Here is a 16,889-nt window from a genome sequence, read left to right as displayed (position 1 = left end):
ATTTGCCTCTCTCGAGGGTGCACAATCTTCCCTTCCGGCCTGCACCTTCTAATGCCTGCACAAGGCTCTTACTGACATGACCCGAACACTCTTTTTCTTCAACAAGAGCCTTGGACGTCCTCAGAACCAGCCCAGTGACAGAAGGGGGCCTGAGAGCCCAGCGTCCTGACAGAGGAGAACACAGGCGCCTCCACGCTCTGCAGCCAGGAGGAGAGAGCCACAGGGCATCTCCATGCCGCCCAGCCAGACCTCCCAGGTCCATTCCAAGACTTCTGCCCTGGAGACCACAAGATGCAGCCAGCAGCCCGGGTGGGGAAGCAGTGGAGACCATCTGCACCTCCAGGCTGGGGAATGAGAGGATTTTCTCCCACAGGGCTGGGAGAAACCAGGACTCCAGGCAGGCGGCACAGGGTGTGGTGGCATATGCCTGTAAGCCCAGCACTCAAGAGGCTGAGGCAGGAGGATCACCATGAATTCAAGGCCAGCCTGAACTACCTAGCAAGACACTGTCACAAAAAGAAAGAAAGAAAAAAAGAAAAGAAAAGAAAAAAAAGAAAGAAAGAGGAAGGGGCCCCAAATTGACGGCACAACTGCAGCTACAGAGCCGCAGGTCTACAGATGCATGTCAGGAGCAGGATGAGGACGAGCCACAGGGTGACCACAGGCCCGCAGACAGAGAGCAGCATGCTGTCCCCCACACGCAAGGAACACTGACTGCTCAGCACCAGTCACTCAACAGAAGATTGTGCAGCTGGGCGATGGCGATGGTGCCAGGGTGCAAATGGAGTGACTCTGTCAACTACACAGGTGTTGGCCCACCACCAAACGACCCACCTGTGACGTCCAGGTGGAAGGAGACCTTCTGGCCCCCAGCCTCGCAGCTGTACTCCCCGGCGTCGGCCTCGCCCGCCTGCTGCACCACCAGCTGCCGCCTGCAGCCCGTGGCCTCCACGCGCACCCTCGAGCTCGTGCCCAGCTTCTTCCCGTCCTTGTACCACGTCACCTCCGTCTTTGCCTGGGCCACCTCACAGCTCAGCGTGGCGCTGGCCCCCGCCTCGGCCTGCACCTCGCTGTGGGCCGGCTGCTCCTTGGCGAACGCTGCCTTCGGCTCTAGGGAAGGACAGGGACACGGGGTCACAAGCCCACCCAGCAGAGCTCCCTCCTCCTGCTTGCTCGGGGTGGCTGTCTCCAAGATCCCCAGAGGCGAGGTGCAACCTGCACTGCTGGGTGGGATGCCTGAGCCATCCCAGGTGGGCACCCTGTGTTCGGCTGGCCAAGGGCAGGTTTGCAAGGTCACCGCAGTGCCAGAAGCAGGCCCAGAAGGCTCACACCCGTGCCTGACGCCTTCCTTCGTGGGCCAGACTTCCCAGCAAACGGCCAGGGCCAAGGGCACAGTGGCTTCCCCAGGTTGCACACAGCGCTTTGCCTCCTCTTGCTTACAGCATGCCGGCCTCCTGTGGGCCACCGGGGTTGGGGCTCCCCCGGGCTCTGTCCCCAGCCACCCCCCCACGACCCGGGAAGCTCCCAGGGTCACGCCAGACTCCAGCCTCAGCCTGCCGAGGACACTTCAAACATCTGGCCCTATCAGCCTCAGTGCCCCCGTGTTTTAAAGGAAAAATTGAGGGCTGGGGATGTAGCTCAGTGGTTCCTCTGCCTGCCTCACAAGCACAAAGTCCCGAATTCCATCCCCAGTTCCAAAAAAGAAAACATGAGCTCCAAAGTCATTTTTTAACAGAACTTCCTTGCCCTAAATGCAGCCCACAAACACACAATAAACAAGTGGGTTTCCAGGACCATGCAACTGCCCGGGTTACCAAGACAAAAGGATGATCGAGCCAGGGACAGAGAGAAAATGTTTCCCAAAGCTGGGTGAAAACCCAGTTTCCGACCACCATTCCTAACTTCCTTTCTTTTCAACATCTGAACCTTTCACTGGTCTACATGGACAGAAAATACAGCGAGCGTTTAAGTTTTAAAAGACACACAGCCGTGAATACTCTTAAAACCTCTCCCCACTTCAAACACTCATCCCATCATCCTTCCCACTATCTGCAGCAGCTCTGGGGTACTCTCTCCCGAGTCTTTACGAGGTGGGATGAAAAATGTGATGAGCACTGCTGCCAATGGAAAGGCAGCTCGTAGAAACATGGCAGGGTTAGCGCTCGCTTCGGCGGCACATACCCTAAACACGGCAGGGTCCTCATCCGCCTCATTCACTGGATCTGGTACCTTGTGACTCCTGACTCTTCCCAAAGTCAAAATGACCATGACAGGTAAACACTCTGAATGCACTTAGGACATTGCGGCAGTCAAACTAAAGATATTCAGGAAAGAAGACTCCAAAGCTGCTCCAGAAAGTGGCAAGAATGGATGAGCGCTCCAATGGGAGGGAGGATTCTGACAGGGATTGAAGGCAGTGTGTCTTCTGCTGTAACAAGTTTTTTATTTAAACACACACAGTATTCTTCAGTCACAGCTCACGAATGTCAGCTCTATCCATGTCCATAACCAGAAATGTTCCTGAACTAAACAAGGGTCCAGACAGACGGACCACGGACCAGAAAGCTCCGCCATATGCACGTCAACGCCCACACAGGCGCACCACGCATGCTCTCACCGGAGACCCGCAGCTGGAAGTCCACGGAGTCCTCACCCACACGGCAGGAGTAGGTGCCCTCGTCCTGCTTGGTGACGGAGGATGCTGCCAGCCGATGCTGTGTGCCCACGTCCTCCTGTGAGAAGCGCTGGCAGGAGCGGTCCAGCTCCTTACCATCCTTGTACCAGCGCACGCAGACCTGCGCCTCTGAGGTCTCGCACTCGAGCTGCACTGGGGCCCCAGCCACCACGTCCACATGGCCACCCACTGTGTCCTTGTGCAGGAAGGATGCGAGGCCTGCAGGGCGCAGACAGCCTGTCAGAGACCCCCGAGGCCGGGGCCACTCAGAGGCTGGTCCACCCCAGACAGCAGCCAGCTTAATAGCTGGGTCCCAGCCCCAGGGGCCCTCCTTCCCCGCCCAGAGGCCACCACAGCAGGAGCCCCTCTCCTGCAGAGCCCCTGCCCGCTGCCCTCCCTGGCCCCAGAGCCTGCCCGGAGCTGGGGACAGAGCCAGCAACACTATGGAGTCCCAGGGACGTGCACCCAGCCCTCACCCTGCACGGACAGCTGGTAGACCATGTGGCGCCCATGGCCTACACACTCGTAGAGGCCAGCGTCCTCCCACAGCACGTCGCGCACCAGCAGCACCCGCCGCCCGGCCAACGCCTGCACCTCGTACTTGGGCCCGGGGAGCAGCGCATGGCCGTCCTTCAGCCACGTCACAGCCACTGCCGGGTCCTGCAGCTCGGCCAGCAGCTGTGCCTCCTCGTGCAGCCGGGCCAGCACCTCCTGGGCAGGTGGTGGTGGCAGCAGCTTGTCGGCGGTCAGCCCTGGGGGATGGGCACAGGCAAGGTCAGAGGGACCCCAGGTGGGGGGCAGAGGAGCCACAGACAACAGAGGAGACAAGGAGGGAGACACAGAGTGGAGAGGGAAAGGGAAAGGCTGAGCCCCAGCAGGAGAGGACGAAGCACAGGGAGAAGAGACACGGCGGGACCGGGACGATTACGGGGAACAGGGGAGCGGGAATGAAGACGGAGGAAGAGCCAGCCAGGAGGGAGGCACCGAGGCAGGAAAGAAGGAACTGCAGGGAGAATGGGGAGGGGAGGGACACGGGGAGGAGGAACACGATGGACTCCCTCGTCCACACCCTGGCAGCCCAGCCCGTCCTGCCCCCAGCCAGGGCAAGTGGCTCTGCGACCCCACCTCGGACAGCCACCCGGACGCTGCTCTCGATGCCATTGGCTACGAACTTGAGCTCCGCACCGTGCAGGCTGGGCGGCACCCCGCGAATGGTGAGCGTGTGCCGGGTGCGGTCCTGGCCGATCAGGAACGTGCTGCTGGCCTTCAGGGTCTCCCCGTCCAGGAACCACTCACCAGCGGAGGCCACCGTGAGGTCCACGGAGAAGGTGACCTCGCCACCCTCCACTGCCTCCACTGCCTCCAGGGGCGTCCTCAGGGCCAGCTGGGGGGCTGCATGCAGGGTGGGCTCGTGAGGAAAGTGAGGGTGTAACAAGCAAGGGACACACTGCAGCCAAGCCGCAAGCCCCTCGGCTCACACAGAGGTCCCGGCCCCGGGCCCGGGCCCCAGCACCACTCCCACGCTGTGAAGAACCCCTTACCCAGGCGCACGGTTCCCGGGAACTCCAGGCAGGGACCCTGCCCAAAGCTGTTGACTGCTGACACCCGGAAATGGAAGTCGCCCTCCTCGGCCACCCCAGTGACAGTCAGCTCGGGCGTGGCCACCCACTCGGCCTCGTGGCACCGGCTCCAAGTGTAGGTGCCCAGCCGCCTTCTCTCCACAAGGTAGCCATTGAGGGTGGCAGGACGGTCCCCACGGGGCGGGGGAGACCAGCAGAGGGTCACAGAGCTCTCTGTCCTGGCTTTCACCACAGGGTCCGTGGGGGGGCGCAGGGGTGGCCTCCTGGGGGCTGGGGAGAGGACGGGCGGAGGTCACCTGGGAAGGCCCCGCCCAGAGCCCCAGGTCTACAGTACCCTCGAAGAACCCCCAAAGCTCCCAGACCCAACCCACTCCTGCGGCAGTCTGGCTGCAGCAAAAAGGCCCCAACTCGGAGAAGGCTCAGGACCCAGGACGATGGTCTCCCTGCAGCAGCTGGCCCAGGACAAGGCCTGGGCCACATCCAGGGCACCAAGGCAGCCAAGGAAGGGCAAGGAAAGCCACTGGACACCACAGCTGGCCCTTACCCGACACACAGAACTGGGTGGAAGTGCGGGAGCCACCAGCCACGAAGGCCACCTGGCCCACGTCCTCCAGGCTGCACTGGAAGATGGTCAGTGTGTGGCACAAGCCCTCTGCAGTGATGGCCACACGGCCGCCGGCCACCAGCTCCTCCTGGTTCCGCAGCCAGCGCACCGGGCCCTCGGGCACAGCCAGCTCCACGCAAAAGACAGCTGTGTCCCCCACACGCACCGCCGTCTTCCGCGGCAGCTTCCGGGTCAAGTTCCCTGAGGAAGGAAGGGTGGGGGATGCTCAGCCGGACCCTTGCAGCGGCCTGCCCATGGGCCACCCGCGGCGGGTCTCCTCCACTCCCGCCACTCGCCCCGCCCCTCCCTGACCACCGCTAGGGGCGGGACGTCCCGCCCCCTCCCCCAACCGGGCGTCGGGCCCAATCTGCCCAGCCCTCACCCACTGCTCCCCGCCTCCCGCCCCACCCCGCGCCTGCCTTGCACGGCGAGCTCCGCCACCGTGCGGCTGCCCTCGGCCGTCTCGCAGATGTACACCGCGTCGTCGTCGGCCGAGACGTCGCGCACCGTCAGCCTGCGCTCCGTGCCGGCCTCCTCGATGCCGTACTTGGCGCTGGCCCACAGCCGCGTCTCCTCTTTGAACCACGCGGCCTGCGTGCTGGGCAGCGGCACCTCGCACTCGAACGTGGCCGAGTCCCTCTCGTGCACCTCCAGGTCGCGCAGGCGCCGCGGGAAGGGCACGGCCGGCTCTGCGGGGGGCGGGGCGGGGTGAGACCCGGACCCGAGGGGGCGGGGCGCGAGGCGGGCTCCCGAACCCGGGGAGAGGGCCAGGCCCGGGGAAGGGGACCCTGAATGTGGGGCGGCAGCTGAACAGGGGCCTGGAGGGACGGGCGGGGCGGGGCGGGCCACTCGGTGAGGAGCACCCGCCCAGGGCAGGACAGGCCGCAGTCATCAGCTGCGCCTTGTGAAGACCGGATCCGAGAAAGCCAGAGCCGCCCGGATCCGCGACCCAGCACTTGCGAGTGGGAGCCCGGAGCCCTGCCCTGGGGCGCGGGCGCAGGCTCACCTCGAACGACGACCCGCACGGAGCTGTAGGTCTGGCCCACGAGGTTGGAGGCCGTGCACGTGTACAGCCCTCGGTCCGATTGCTTGCAGAACAGGATCTTCAGCACGAAGTTCTCCTGCGCGTCCTCGTACGCCACATGTCGCCGGCCCTCGGCCACCGGCTGCCCGTCCTTCTTCCACACGATGTCGGGCTTGGGCTCTCCCGTCACGAAGCAGCTGAGGCGCGCGTGCTTGCCCTCGGTCACCGTGCAGGTGCGCGTGCCCGCGCCAGGCGGCGACGCGGGGGCGCCCTCGGCGCGAATGGCCTCACGGCGGCGCTGCAGGTGAGCAAGCAGCGCGGCCGTGGAGGCCCCGGGCGGCCCAGCGTCCACGTCCACGTCCACCACGAGCTCGGCCGCGGCACGGGCGGCGCCCAGCGCGTTCTCGGCGCGCACCTCATAGGTGCCCTCGTCGCGCGCCCGCGCGGCCCGGATGCGCAGCGCGCTCTCGTCGCCCCGCTCCTCCACGCATACGCGTGGGCCGTCGGGAGCGCCCAGGCGCCGGCCGTCCTTGGCCCAGCTCACGGCGGGCTGCGGGGACCCCCCCACGCGGCAGTGGAAGGCGGCGTCGGCGCCCTCGCGCACGCGGATGGACGAGGGCCGCAGCAGGAAGTGTGGCGCCTGCTCCGCACACGCCGCCCCCACGTCTACCTGCAGCCCCACGGCCGCGAAGGCCTCGCCCACGGAGTTGCGCGCTCGGCACACGTACTGCCCGCCGTCGCCGAGCGCCAGGTCCAGGATGGTGAGGCGGTACATGTCGCCGTCCTGCGCCAGGCGGAAGCGCGCGCCTGCTTCCACCGGCTGCCGGTCCTTCTCCCAGCTCACGTGCGGCGTGGGATTGCCCACTATCTGGCAGCTCAGCGTAGCGTCCTTGCCCACGGACACCACGAAAGCCTTGGGCCGCGCGAGGAAGCGGGGCGCGCCACTGAAGGAGGCGGGATCCATGGCGGGGAGCTGCGGAGCGGGTGGGAGCCGTCACAGCTGGGTGGGGACCCTCGCCCAGTGCCCCAGGTGTGCGGAACCCAGGGCGGTCGACGCGCGCTCCCTCCCCCAGCGTCGCCAGGTGGCACCGTGGCCGGCAGCACGGGTCTGCCCTTCCCGGGTCGGGGGTCGGGCGGGCTCCTGACGGGATGGGTCGCCGCCCCTCCCCTCGAGCATCCCTGTGCGCGTCCTGTACCCTGCGCTCTGCCACCGGGCTCCACAGTTCCAGCGTGGCCATGTGGCCCGCCAAGAGGGAGGCTGCTGATCCCAGCCGGGTCTGGGTGCTGGAGACCCACTGCAGCCACCGGCCTTTGTCCTGTCTTGTACGCCGAGGGCCGGGACGCCCGGCCCCAGTATCTGCACCCAGCCTTTTCCGGACCCACCCCTGCTGGCAGGGTCTGGCTGGGGCTGGGTGGCCTGGCTGTGGGTTCCGACCCTGCAGTCTCAGCTGCGACCCTGCTTGCTGCACAGGGCACTGTGGGGTGAGGGACTTAAGTCTTCCCGCGGAGAGAGGGTGGTGGTCTCTGCCCCTCAGGCTGGATGAGGACTGTGCCTGCCTGCCCTGGGTCTGCAGAGGTGGGGGGTGCCCGTGCTCCCCATGCTCCCAGGCCCCGGGCCCAGTGCCCACTGTGGGGCTGTCCCGTGCTTGCTTCCATGGTTTAGGTACCTAATCCCTTAATCCCTTCCAGGAGGCAGGGCTGAACCAGGGATGGGCTGCTTGCTGACTCACTGTGCAGTCAGCAGCTCTGTGCCCCAGCTACCCGACATGGCAAGGGCCAAGTGGGCTCTGCTCCCTGCTGGGCACCTAGTGGGGCTCCCTCTGCTCAGCCATCAGGGCCCTGAGCTGGGGTCTGTTGAGCACTTAGCACAACTATGGCCAGTCTGAACGCAGAGCCCGAGCTGGCCTGGTCACAGACATGATGCCGGGACAGTGCACTGCACTCTGCTGCTCGAGGCCACGTTCCCCCCTCCTAACATGTCACCCGGTGGTGGCAGATCCTGTGGGCTGAGGGCATATCCTCGGAACTCCCCAGCTGCCCTACCACTCTAGAGGGGCAAGGGGGCTGCTGCATGTGTGCACGCCAGGCCTGGGAGCCACCCCCTCAGGCACCCCACCTTATAGACGACACTGAGGCTGCCCAGAACCTCCAGGAAGCCTGCATGGACATCAGCCTTGTCCTCTGCTGCCCTTCTGGGCTGGCGTCCCCTGGGTGTGACCCTCAAGAGCACTGCAGGAGCCTGCTTGGGAGACCCTGCCTCCCAGGAAAGCTCCTGTGCCCCTCAGTGCCCATCTGGGGAGCCGCTTCTCTTACGTGGCCATGCGCTTAGGACCCCCAGCCCACAGAGCCTCTCCAGCCCTGCAGCCCCTGTACCCCAACTTGAACAGAGCCACTCAGGACTGCTGGGCCTACGAGGGCCCCTCTGTCAGGAAATCCTGGAGTGGAGGGCTGGGACCCCACCATGAGACCCTGTGCCCTCCCAGGATGCCTGTGCCTCGCCTTGGACCCTAGCTGTCAGCGTCCCCACTCAGGAAATTCCTTCCTGGAGTCAGGTGGCGCTGCTCCCCTGGCTGTCCCCTCTGCTGAGCCATGGGCCCAAAATAGCCCCAGCTGTCAGCAGTCATCCATCCCAGCCGTGCTGGGGGCAGGGCACCGGACCCCCGAGCAGCCCCAGCCAAGGAGAGACCAGGGACAGGCGGCCCCGTCCCCTGCCAGGACTGAGGGTCAGGGCTGGAGTCCCCCTGTTCCTCCCAAAGTGGGGCACAGGCAGACCCCAGACCCGCTGCAGAACCATGACCTTCAGCCCCACAGCCCGAGCCCTGTGGCGGCCCCATGTCCTTCCCCTCCTCACCTTCTCCACGGGGGCTCAGCGAGGACCGGGTGGCAGGGGCAGCTGGGTCTGCTCTCCTTCCTAGGCCCACGAGCAACACGGTTCCCACCCAGCAGCCCACACTCTGACAGTTCCTCAGACTGCTCAGGGACGAAAGGACAGGCAGGGCTGACAGCTGGAGAGGGCTGGGCCCAACCCCGCCCCCACCCAGCCCACCCCCTGGCCCAGCCCAGCTCCAAAATAGCCCCAGCTGGGATTCTGTTTCACCCAGGCCCCAGGGAGGCAAAGGGCAGAGGGGTCAGGGCACAACCCATGTCTTCCAGCAGCATGAGCAGGGGTGGGCATAGCCAGAGAGGGACCCAGGGGGAAGGAGCCTGGGGGCCAGCATGACTGTGACAGGGCCCTGGGCCACCCCCAGGGGACCAAGACCAATCGGGATTGCTCAGTCTAGGCCTGGCTGCACAGGGTCCCCAGCCCTGGGACCCAGTCTAGCCCAGGAGCTGGGTCCTGCAAGGGCCCAGCCTGCCCAGGGTGGGGCATGGAAGGGTGGATGCGAGCAGCACACACCCTGGCCCCAGGAGTACCTGCTGACCACCCCAGCCCTGCAATGGTTCTGGGAGCCCACGCAGCACGACAGGCAGCACAAGAGGCCACAGAGCAGAGGGACAGCTAGAAAGGGCAATGGTCAGCTCTGCACTTGCAGAGCACAGTTCTCACAGGAAGCTGGCAGTGACTGTGCAGTGCATTTTCAGCTCCCTCTGAAATCTGCACGGGATGAAGGGACCCTGGGCCCAAGGCTGCAGAAAGGGGTCCAGGTCCACAAACCATCCAGAAACAAGCCAAGATACTGAGAGTCGTGTGCTGACCTGCCATGAGGATCATAGGCACGAGGAAGGGCAGGGCAGACCTGGAAGGAGAACGGGTGAGAGGGGGCCAGGAACACGGAGAACAGAGATACCTATAGCCTGGGGACAGCCGAAGACAGAAGCAAGTGTGCGGTCCCCAGAACCGTGTGCAGGCCACTGGGGCCACCGCCTCCTGTGAGCCACTGCTCGCCCGAGGCCCGGCCTCTTCTGGCCTCTCTGCAGCCCCTCCTCAGCGCTGTCCCCGGATGCTCGGCTTTGCGTATTCACCCCCCCCCCCGCCCCCGCTGTTTCCCAACTCCACCACCTGGCCTTGAAGCATTCAGGTTTTCCCCTTCCTTATCTGGCAATGACGTCATCTTCTGGTCCTCTTGCCCTCTTTCTGTGTGTCACTTGTCGCTCTCTCTGTAGACTTACGTGGGGATGACCACAGCAGTGCACGGATGGGCTTGCAGCTGTGAAACCACATCCACGCACCCTTCACCAGCCTCCCGCATTTCCAACCTCTGCTAGCCCCCGGGCCCTGCATTCTACTCTCCTCTTCGTATCCCGCTGGTTCTGATGACGTGTGAGGGTGGGCGTGCAGCGTGTCTCTCCCCGCCTGTCATTTCACTGAGCACCATGTCCTTCAGCACCTCCACAGTTGTAACCACAGAGCTCCATCCTGCAGGGGTGGAAAGGCTTCCCCTGTGCGTGTGTGTGTGTGTGTGTGTGCAGGTGGCCCTCAAGACCATGGGCTCCCACCTGGAGGTGCAAATCAGTCAGGTCAAAAATATCCACAATATGCTGCACCTGAACATGTACAGACCTTTTCTTTGCATCGTTCCCTAAGATACATCAGAACAACTCTTTATGCACCATTTGCATTTTTAGTCAGTAATCTAGAGCTGATGGAAAGTACGTGGCAGGCCTTGTGTAGGTTCTGTGCAAATACCAAGTCATTTTCTGTAAGGGACCTGAGAGACGTCACGCAGTCGGGTGCGAACACACCAGGAGTGCCCGGCACTCCAGGAGCTGCACAGAAGTTACACCTGTGAGGAACTGCAGTCACATCCTCCTGGGTCTGAGGGAATTATGTCCGCTCTTGCCTGGCTTGTGGACAGCATGTGGCTGGCAAGTGCATGTTGTAGAGATTTTCGGCATACAGGGACTTTCACAGCAGGGTCTTGGGAGAGGCCCCACGCCACGATAGCAGCCCCAAAGAGAGACTGAGCTCCTGGAGATCACACCAGTTGCCTACACTCCTACCACGGCCCGTGCTCAAAGCAGTTTCTCCCCAGGACAGTTGAGGACCAGCCCCGGAGGCCAGGGAGATGTGATGATGAAATGAAGTGTTAGGCCCCAGAAGAGTCCAGCTAACAGGGAAGACATGAGGGAAAACAGGTGAAATCCAAATAAATGCTGGAGCTGAAAAGTGTGAAAGGGGTTGAAAGTCCTCAGGGGACAAAAAGGCAGACACCTTGTAAACCACTGGCCACGTGCAAATCTCACACTTGTGCACCTAGGAAGGGAGCTCTTGCTGAGTTTCCCAGGCAGGACTTGAACTTGTGATCCTCCTGGCCCTGCCTCCCTAAGTGCTGGGATTACAGTAGTGGGCCACTACACCTGACTTGACCATGTAATACTTTTACACACAGAGTGAATGATACCACAGTCAACCTAATTAATACACGTGTGTGTGTCTGTCTGTCTGTCTGTCTGCCTGTCTGGCCGGCCAGAACACTTTGTATCTTCGCTCTTAGGCAAGGAAAAAGTTATACCTTATAGTCACATTGTATTACATTTGAGTGCAACAACTTACCCATCCACCTAAGTAAAATTTTGTATATGGCACAACAGAAAATGAACAAAACAAAGAGATAGCCTGCAGAAGGAGCTAATATATTTGCAAACTTTGTATCTGCTAAGGGGCTAATATCCAGAATACATAAGGAATGCAAACAACCCAATAGCAGGAAAGTAATGACTATAACTATTTCATCTCAGTGACAATTATCAAAACTGCTCTCCAATCAGGGCTGGGGATTTAGCTCAGTGGTGCTGCCGCCTGCCTCCCAAGTGCAAGGTCCTGAATTTGATCCCCAGCACCAAAATTGATCTCAAATCCTGAGGGAGGCTTTAAACAGAAGGCTGGTGGGATTCTGATGTTCCTGTTTTGCTTTTGTTTTTCGTTTTGCTTTGTTTTTGCTTTTTGAGACAAAGACTCACTCTGGTCCAGGCTGGCCTTGAACTCATGCCCCTCCTGCCTCAGCTTCCTGGCTGCTGGGATTATAGGTGTGGCCCCCGCACCTCACAGTTCTGGCCTTCTTGATTGAATTCTAGGAATTCTCTTGTGGGTCTTTGTTGTTGTCTCATCAGATGCTCATGAAGAATCCAGTTGTGACCGCTGACCCAGGAGAACACCAAGATGACCAAAGGGCTTCCTGAGGCAAGGCTTATACCAGAATTTAAACAGCTTAAGGCAAATGCAAGGGTTTTAACCACTCATCCTGTGTCTACTAAATACATGGCAGGAGCAAGTCTTTGCCGAGCTCTGAGGAGGTCTATGGAGACCTTTCAGACCAGACGTGGCCAGGAGCAGCATGTGTGGGAGGCTCATCCTAGCACCAGCTCACTCTTCCAGCCCCTTTCGGTCATAATTTAAAATTAGAGCCACTGGGCCAGGAAGTCCCCGTGGAACCAGGGCCATGCCCACCCCAGCAGCTGCTGGCTCTCCCTGGAAGCACCAAGATTAGGACCACACACATTGCTGTGTGGAGAAGCAGGCCCATAGGCGGCAGCTGACGTCACTCGGCTGTCCTGCTGCCCGGCAAGGTGGGAAAGCGGCTCTTCCCACCAGGGTGACCATGTCAGGGATGCTGCTAGAACAGTCCTGCGCCTCTAGGCTCCCTGAGGACAGCGGGCAGCCCGCTCACTCCTGTCCCTGGCTGTGCACAGAGATGTTTTGAGGCGGGCTGTGTGGGGCGCAGCAACCTCTGGTGTGGCGACGCATCCAGGACAGCCAGCAGGGGCCAAGGAGAAGATCGTCCTGGCAGTCCTCACAGGCTGCAGACCCTGCTCCCAGCCTCTGGGCAAAGTAGCCCTCAGACAGTGCGAGGACTACCAGGGGTGCACGCAGGCAGAGCGTTACACAGGGACATGCACACTGAGGTAAACTGTGGGCCCAGTCGAGGCCGAGCCAGGAAAGGATGAGCAAAACTAAGGTGTGTCGTGTACCTGTAACCAGCTCCCCTCATTACTAGTAAAAATTTAAAAATGTTTCAATGTTTAAAAAATCCCAGCACTGCCAACACATAAATAAGAGCAGGTGATGTAGCTCAGTTTCAAGGCTCTGGGTTCAATCCCCACTACCTCAAAAAAGAAGAATAATCCCACCTCTGGGTGTCACCCTGGGGTAGGACCCTAGCTTAGCTATTCAAGGCCCTGGGTTTGATCTCCAGCCTCACAAAACAAAACACCACCACTTATGAACTGTTTACTTCTGGCATTTCTAATAACACATTCAGAGCACAGTCAGCCATGAGTAACAGAAACCGTGGCAAGGAAAACTGTGAGAAGGTGGGGGACTATATTTGGAGCTGAGCTTGGTTCTGCACTGAACTCTCTTCCCCCAGTGCCATACTGTGAAATAAAACTGTGGAGAGCGGTGTTAGCCATAGAGGCTCCATGTTAAATCTTACCCTCCATTGTATAGAGCAAGGAGACTGTTACGAGGAACTGCATCCGAGAAACAAGAAAGCCCATGAGGGTGGGGAGTTTCCAAAGAACTAGAGAACAAGGAAGCAGGTGTCTTTGATGAGGATCATGATTAACAACCAAACTCACCTGTGAAAAAAAGGGGGAGGAGAATAAAAAAGCACGATGGCAGTCTCTCTGAGAGGCTCCCGACGCTATCTCTGCGTCTTTCTTTTTCTTCATCCTCACTCCCCCATTCAGGTGCTGTTCGACAAGTGACGGCTGGCTCCATCATAAAACTCTGCACGACTTTAAAAAACAGGCAAATCGAGGGGGACAGCACCAGGGATTTTGCAGCACTGACCTGGGGGTGCAAGGGTCCATGAGGGCCAGGCTCACGGAGAGCAGGCGCCCACAGTGTCCCCGTGCAGGACCACCCTCGTCAGCAGGCGAGTGCACGAGGCCCCCACGCCTCCCAGCCTTGTGTTTATTTTTCCTTTGTGTGAGAGCTGACACAGGCAGCTCCTTTGGGGCCTGACTACATTCACGTCATCCACTCTGGGGGCTGCTGGCTGCCTGCTCAGGGAGCGGGGGCCCAAGCAGTGACCCGGGTAAGGAAGCAGCTGTGAGTCAGAGCTGGAAGCACCCTCACACTCACGTGCCGGAGGCCGCACGGGAGGGCAGGGCTCTGCATGCGGGCCGAGTTCTCAGAACCAGTGGGCTGTGCTGCAGCCTCCTATGTACTGAAGGTGCCCCGGATCTGCTATCCTCGGCGCCAGAGATGGGCTTGTCAGTGACAACTAAGGCAGGTCCCAGGGTGCCCTCACCCCAGAACCAGTGTCCTCACGATGACAAGGCCATGGGGAGCGGATGGCCACATGGAGGGAGGAGACGGAGTGCGGCTGCCACCAGCCAGGGACACTGGAGGCACAGCGTCCTCCCCGGCTCAGGCCTGGGCAGAAAGAGATGTCTGTGGTTTGAAGCCACCAGCCTAGGGTCATCAACTACAGCACCTTGGGAAATGGGTCACACACAACTTACCAGGTCCCCGCAAGTGTGCTTGGCAAACACCAAGAACTGGAAAGGGGACATCCAGAGCAAGCCTGCACCGCACGTCCACACAGCACAGATGCAGCAACGCGGCCCAGTGTCTGCCAAGAAGTGGGTGCCCACATACGGGACAGCCACCCCGTGGGGTGCCACTCAGCCTTAGGGCACGAGGGCAGCAGTGATTTCAATGCAGCCCACAGAAAGGACTCACATGCTCTCAGCACACAGCAACGTAAGCGCCTGAGGTCAGATTTGCCAGCTACCCCGAAGTGACCTAGATTGTGTGCATGCACAAATATGCACAAGTGCTGTGTCGTTTAAATTTGTCTGAAAATGACAGTGTGGCCTTAAGGCACACCCATGTGGATCTGTGGGATGGAATAGAGAATCAGAGACTCCACCTCGAGTGTGTGCAACCGGCCTTTAAAAAGGTGCAAGCGCAATCAGCAGAGGACACCTATCCCCACACGTGCAGGGGCAGCTGGACCTCAGCCCAAGTCCCACACCTTCCCCAAAATAACCCAAAAGGGATCATAAGCAAACACATCGTGGAAGTTACCAGGATAAAAATGGAGTCACTTTTGTCAAGAGCTAGGAAAATAATCATAGTAACCAACACACCCAGGTCATGACAGTGCTGACCTTGCACACCACCACCCGACAGGGACTGTGGTGAAAGCCCTGCCTGGCCCACAGGGCCAGGCCCTGCAACCTTACCCAGAAACCCTGCAGGGATGGCTGCCCAGCAGCTGTTGGCCCAGCTCTGGACGGAAGCTACCCTTGTCACTGGCCCTTGTGACCAGAGCTGTTGTCCCCAAGCCCTCCTCACTCTACCTTTGGACTTTCCCTGCCCAGCCCTCCTGGGGCCACCCCACGGCAGTAAGGTGCGTGCTCCACCGAAACCTTGGAGAACCTCGCCTGGCTGTCAATATGCTACACAGAACCACACTCTTCAGATTCCAGGACTAGGCAGAGTTTTAGACCGGACACCCAAAGTATGACAGGGGAAAGAAAGCATGGCTAACTGGACTTAAACAAAATCTAAAGTTCTTGCTCTGCAAAAGCCCAGGTGCAAGGGATGGGAAGATAAGCTGCAGATCTGGAGGATCCGTTTGCACACCACAGGAGCGGGCCCCATCGCAGGTGCAGTTTGACTCTGTGAATGGCCTCTCCAATAACACTGAGCCAGGCATGGTGGTGCAGGCCTGCAGTTCCAGCACTCTGAGAGGCTGAGACAGGAGGACCACAAGCGCTAGTCCAGCCAGGGAAACTTAACGAGATCTGTCTCAAAATTTAAAAATTATTTTAAAAGGTGGGAGGAAGCTGATGATATAGCTTAGGTCAAAGGCCCTCAGCTCAACCCCCAGTACCACAAAGAGAGAAAAACGTATACCCAGCATCAGCACTGGCACTTAGCAATCTGCCTGGGCTTCACTGGAGTCACCTGACTGCCCCAAGCCCCTTCTACGGTCACACATGGCTGCAGCCTGCCTCCTCCTTTCAGCCCAGACTGTGACAGACGTCACTTTGTGGTCTAATTAACACCACATTTTCAACATTTTTTTGCTTTTTGTAGATTTCACTGCTTAAAGGTGTCCCCATGGTGAGCCCAGCCCAGCTGCTTCTCAGCAACTGGAAAATGTGAAAGGCATCACTTGGCAAGGCCCTCGGCCAGCAGGGGGCACTGTCCCAATGCTGCAGGGGCCACGCACATCTAGGACTCCGGCCCAGAGCTCCACACAGGGGCTAGGAGGGGTGGCAAACTGCCCTACACCCCAGCTGGAAGGAAGGACCCCTCCCTGCTTCCCACTGCCTGAGGCGAGCAGCCTCCTCCCTACGCCTGTTGCAAGACACTCTGCCTCTCCCTTGGCCCAGGCCCGCAGAGCCGATGACCTCAGCTTGGAACCTCTGAGACCAGGAGCCAAAATAAACCTTCCTCCCATAAGCCTCATTCCTCGGGTGTTTTGCCACGGTGACAAAGGCTGACATTCTGGAGCACCGGTCATGTTGCATTAGGACCGGCCCGTGACTCCCTAATCACCTCTGTCCTGCTCGAGTCACCCTTTGGTGGTGCTGGGGTGGGCCTGGGCACCGACAGGCTGGGCAGTGCCTGCACCCAGACACTTATCACCTCTTCGAAGGCCCCTGCAACCAGAGGATACCACCAGGAATGAGAAGTGGACAGTCCCTGCCACACGCAGGCCGCCGGGGAACTGTGCCAACCCTAACATGCCAGCACTGTGAGGTCACTATGCATGCAATTCCCTTCAGGGAACATTTTGGAAGGACAACATCTGAAAGGAGGGGCAGATCAGGAGCCAGGTAGGGTGAGGCTCGGGAGGACCCTGTCACGAGGGGAGATCCATGACCCACAGTGACACCAACGCATGGAACTGTCACCACTCCGTGCAGGGGCCGCAGGCGGGACCCTCCCCAGCTGTCCTGAAATGGCCGCGTTGTTCAGTATGGCTGCCTGCTGTGCACCGCCAACAGAGCTCACCCCTGCTGAGAGGTATGGCAGTGCTCATCATCTCTGGCTGGCCTTACTGTTATACTTATTTTTATTAACATTGCTAAGGAAGTCTGATT

The 16,889-nt window shown here is 60.3% G+C and overlaps 1 protein-coding gene across 18 annotated transcripts in view; it reads right to left on the bottom strand.

The window, feature by feature from the left end:
- The window catches only part of Obscn (obscurin, cytoskeletal calmodulin and titin-interacting RhoGEF), a 129,245-nt gene extending 120,349 nt beyond the window's left edge, over positions 1-8,896 (bottom strand). For all 18 annotated transcript variants that reach the window (XM_087211021.1, XM_087211027.1, XM_087211034.1 and 15 more), the window contains exons 1-9: positions 8,734-8,896; positions 5,865-6,855; positions 5,278-5,547; positions 4,799-5,059; positions 4,216-4,524; positions 3,800-4,066; positions 3,151-3,426; positions 2,618-2,893; positions 835-1,110 (exon numbers count right to left, since the gene is read on the bottom strand). In XM_087211021.1, coding sequence (XP_087067147.1) covers positions 835-1,110; positions 2,618-2,893; positions 3,151-3,426; positions 3,800-4,066; positions 4,216-4,524; positions 4,799-5,059; positions 5,278-5,547; positions 5,865-6,846 — 2,917 coding nt within the window. In that variant the 5' untranslated portion in view covers positions 6,847-6,855; positions 8,734-8,896. The remainder of the gene's footprint in view (positions 1-834; positions 1,111-2,617; positions 2,894-3,150; positions 3,427-3,799; positions 4,067-4,215; positions 4,525-4,798; positions 5,060-5,277; positions 5,548-5,864; positions 6,856-8,733) is intronic.
- Between the last annotated feature and the right edge of the window lie 7,993 nt (positions 8,897-16,889).

This window comes from Heterocephalus glaber, unplaced genomic scaffold (genome assembly GCF_053883595.1).
Source record: "Heterocephalus glaber isolate CG9 unplaced genomic scaffold, H.glaber_assembly_v1.0 deba00001272, whole genome shotgun sequence".
NCBI lineage: Eukaryota > Metazoa > Chordata > Mammalia > Rodentia > Bathyergidae > Heterocephalus > Heterocephalus glaber.
This window is presented reverse-complemented; position numbering and strand designations above follow the sequence as displayed.